The following is a 2500-nucleotide window of genomic DNA, read 5'->3' on the forward strand; positions in this document are numbered from 1 at the left end:
ACACCTCACCCCCTCACTTTTACTTTGTCTCTGTCTCTCTCTCTTTCTCTCTCTTTCTCTCTCTCTCTCTCTGTTTCTCTCTTGCTGTCCTTTCTATCTTTGTGTGTGTTTGTCTGCCTCCACTTCTTTACCAACCTTTTGTAAATTGCCTCTTTGTGCCAAATCTGACATTTGGTCCACAGAGAGCGGCACTCTTGCTGTCAGCTCGTTGACTGCACTCGCGCCAGCTTAAGAGCTTAGCGTCGGCTACACTGCTATAAGGCCTCCACAGTGAACATTAATCGCACACCGGCCCGGCATTGTCTTAGTAATAATAACAGCTAATTCGACTCATCCTGCCAACCTGGGTTTTAGCCCACGCTAGTCCAGCTTTGCTGGACAGCTTTCCGCAGATTACTGTCATCTCTTTCTACTCTGCTGGATGCTTCACTGGCTAAACGCCCACCATCATGCCTTTATTTTCACCCTTTATATGCCCCCAGTCGTGCTTCGAGGCTAAACTCCCTTGTACACTGGTTTAGATGACTGTTGGACAAATTAAATCACAGCTTTTGATGTTGTAATTAATTAAACCAAGCATAACTCTTTTTTTCTTTTTCTCAGTGATAAACATGTGTGAGTCTTTCATTCTCTCCTGGTGCAGCCTTGAACTCCGAATCCCACAATGCATCAGTTTTATGGGGGTTGTGAAGGAGGTCACAGCCAAAGAGATTCATAGAGAATGGAAGTGGCTGATTGATTTTGGTTTTAAGAGCAACAGAAATGCTTCCTCAGCTAAAGTGAAGATGAGGTCATAGGTAGCATGTGTGTGTGTGTGTGTGTGTGTGTGTGTGTGTGTGTGTGTGTGTGTGTGTGTGTGTGTGTGTGTGTGTGTGTGTGTGTGTGTGTCTGTGTGTGTGTGCAAGCACTGTAGTTGGGGTCAGGGTTTTCAACTGGACAGAGAAGGTGATGCTACGTGGGCCAATTTTGCCAGAGTAGTTTTGCCAGACAATATTTGACAGCTTCCAAATCTTCTGATTGGATGGTCACAACGGGTTGCCTGTTGAAGCTCTCCAGGATAAATGTGTTCCCTAATATCAGTGGTCAACAACATTGGTCAGCAACACTTCTCAAAGCATCGCCTTGTGTATCTTCACATTGATGAAACAGACAAGTAATGTGATTGCAATTGTCAGAGGTTGTTTTTTGCATATTTTTATTGAATATTTTTGAATTCAGTCTCTCTGCTCTTATAATCATGTACACTGTGCCCCACCTGTTTATTTCCTTCTGCCTTTGCAAATAATAAAGGGAGTTATTTTCAAAACTGTTGTACGAATTCAAGGTCTCAATTTGCGATTGTTAGACTTATGGGGGCTGATTGAATACATAGTGAGAGTACATCAGTGTTGTGCGATTCTCTTGAGTTTGTGATGTGTGTTTGATGCATTGTAATTTCAGTGTGAATTGAAAAGTAAAGTAAATAACTATGTGTTTTGTTTTTCTGATTTGTTTACAGGTTTACAGGGCCGAACCTGCCCTCCCCCATCATTAGCAGTAAGAACTGGTTGAGAATCCACTTCACAACAGACGGCAACCACAAACTGAGGGGCTTCAGCGCTCAGTATCAAGGTGAGAATGAATCATGAATGAACGAATGAACGAATGAACGAATGAATGAATGAATGAATGAATGAATGAATGAATGAATGAATGAATGAAGGGCAATCAATGATCATCAATCAGCATGACACTTACAAGGTTAATTTGTAGCTGAAAAAGCTGAACGTTATGAACATATGTAGGCCAAGCAAACAATGGATTCATTAGCCTGTAACATATGCAAGCATTCACATATTAGGTTGATATGTGCACAAAGCGTATGATTGAAGTGAAGTGAAAAAGTACAGTGAATCACTAAAAAGTAACATTGAAAAAATGTGTGTGTGTGTGTGTGTGTGCATGTGTTTTGTAGGAACTCAGCAAACTACCTCTCTTCCCATGAAATAAAAAAACGATTTAATTGCATTTAATGCATAGCAAAAAAAAACCCGTAGTTCAGATGTTCTTTTGAAGCCGGTGCTAAGTGCTATTGCAGGCCCCCCTCCCCTTCCAACCCCACTCCTCCTCGGCCGCAAGCCATCTCATCACTGTCTCCAGGTCAGAGGTTGGCTCAGGCAGGAGATGAGCCGGAAAAAAAGGGATTAGTTGCTCCGCTGCCGTAGACTGATCCAGAATCAGCGGGAATCTCACCTTCTTCCCAGCCCCCGTCTCCCTAAAGAGATCAGGGGAGAAGCAAGATAGGATTACAGGTTGCGATAAACAAATCACGGTTTTAGGAAATCAGAGAGTATGATTGTGTGTGTGTGTGTGTGTGTGTGTGTGTGTGTGTGTGCATGCGTCTGTGTGTGCATCTGTGTGTGAGTGTGTGTGTGTGTGTGTGTGTGTGTGTGTGTGTGTGTGTGTGTGTGTGTGTGTGTCTGTGTGTGTGTGTCTGTGTGTGTGTGTGAGGGGGAAGGAG

General features: G+C 43.2%; 1 protein-coding gene across 1 annotated transcript in view; it reads left to right on the forward strand.

Moving 5' to 3' along the window:
- csmd2 (CUB and Sushi multiple domains 2) overlaps positions 1–2500 on the forward strand; it is a 377005-nt gene that overhangs the window by 209757 nt on the left and 164748 nt on the right. The window contains exon 6 of the mRNA XM_076301508.1: positions 1499–1611. Within this exon, the coding sequence (XP_076157623.1) occupies positions 1499–1611 (113 nt within the window). The remainder of the gene's footprint in view (positions 1–1498; positions 1612–2500) is intronic.

The sequence above is a fragment of the Alosa pseudoharengus genome, unplaced genomic scaffold (genome assembly GCF_046254945.1).
Source record: "Alosa pseudoharengus isolate Yale_2024_CS ecotype anadromous, Long Island Sound unplaced genomic scaffold, YU_APseudo_1.1 YU_APseudo_1.1_scf_23, whole genome shotgun sequence".
Taxonomy (NCBI): Eukaryota; Metazoa; Chordata; class Actinopteri; order Clupeiformes; family Clupeidae; genus Alosa; species Alosa pseudoharengus.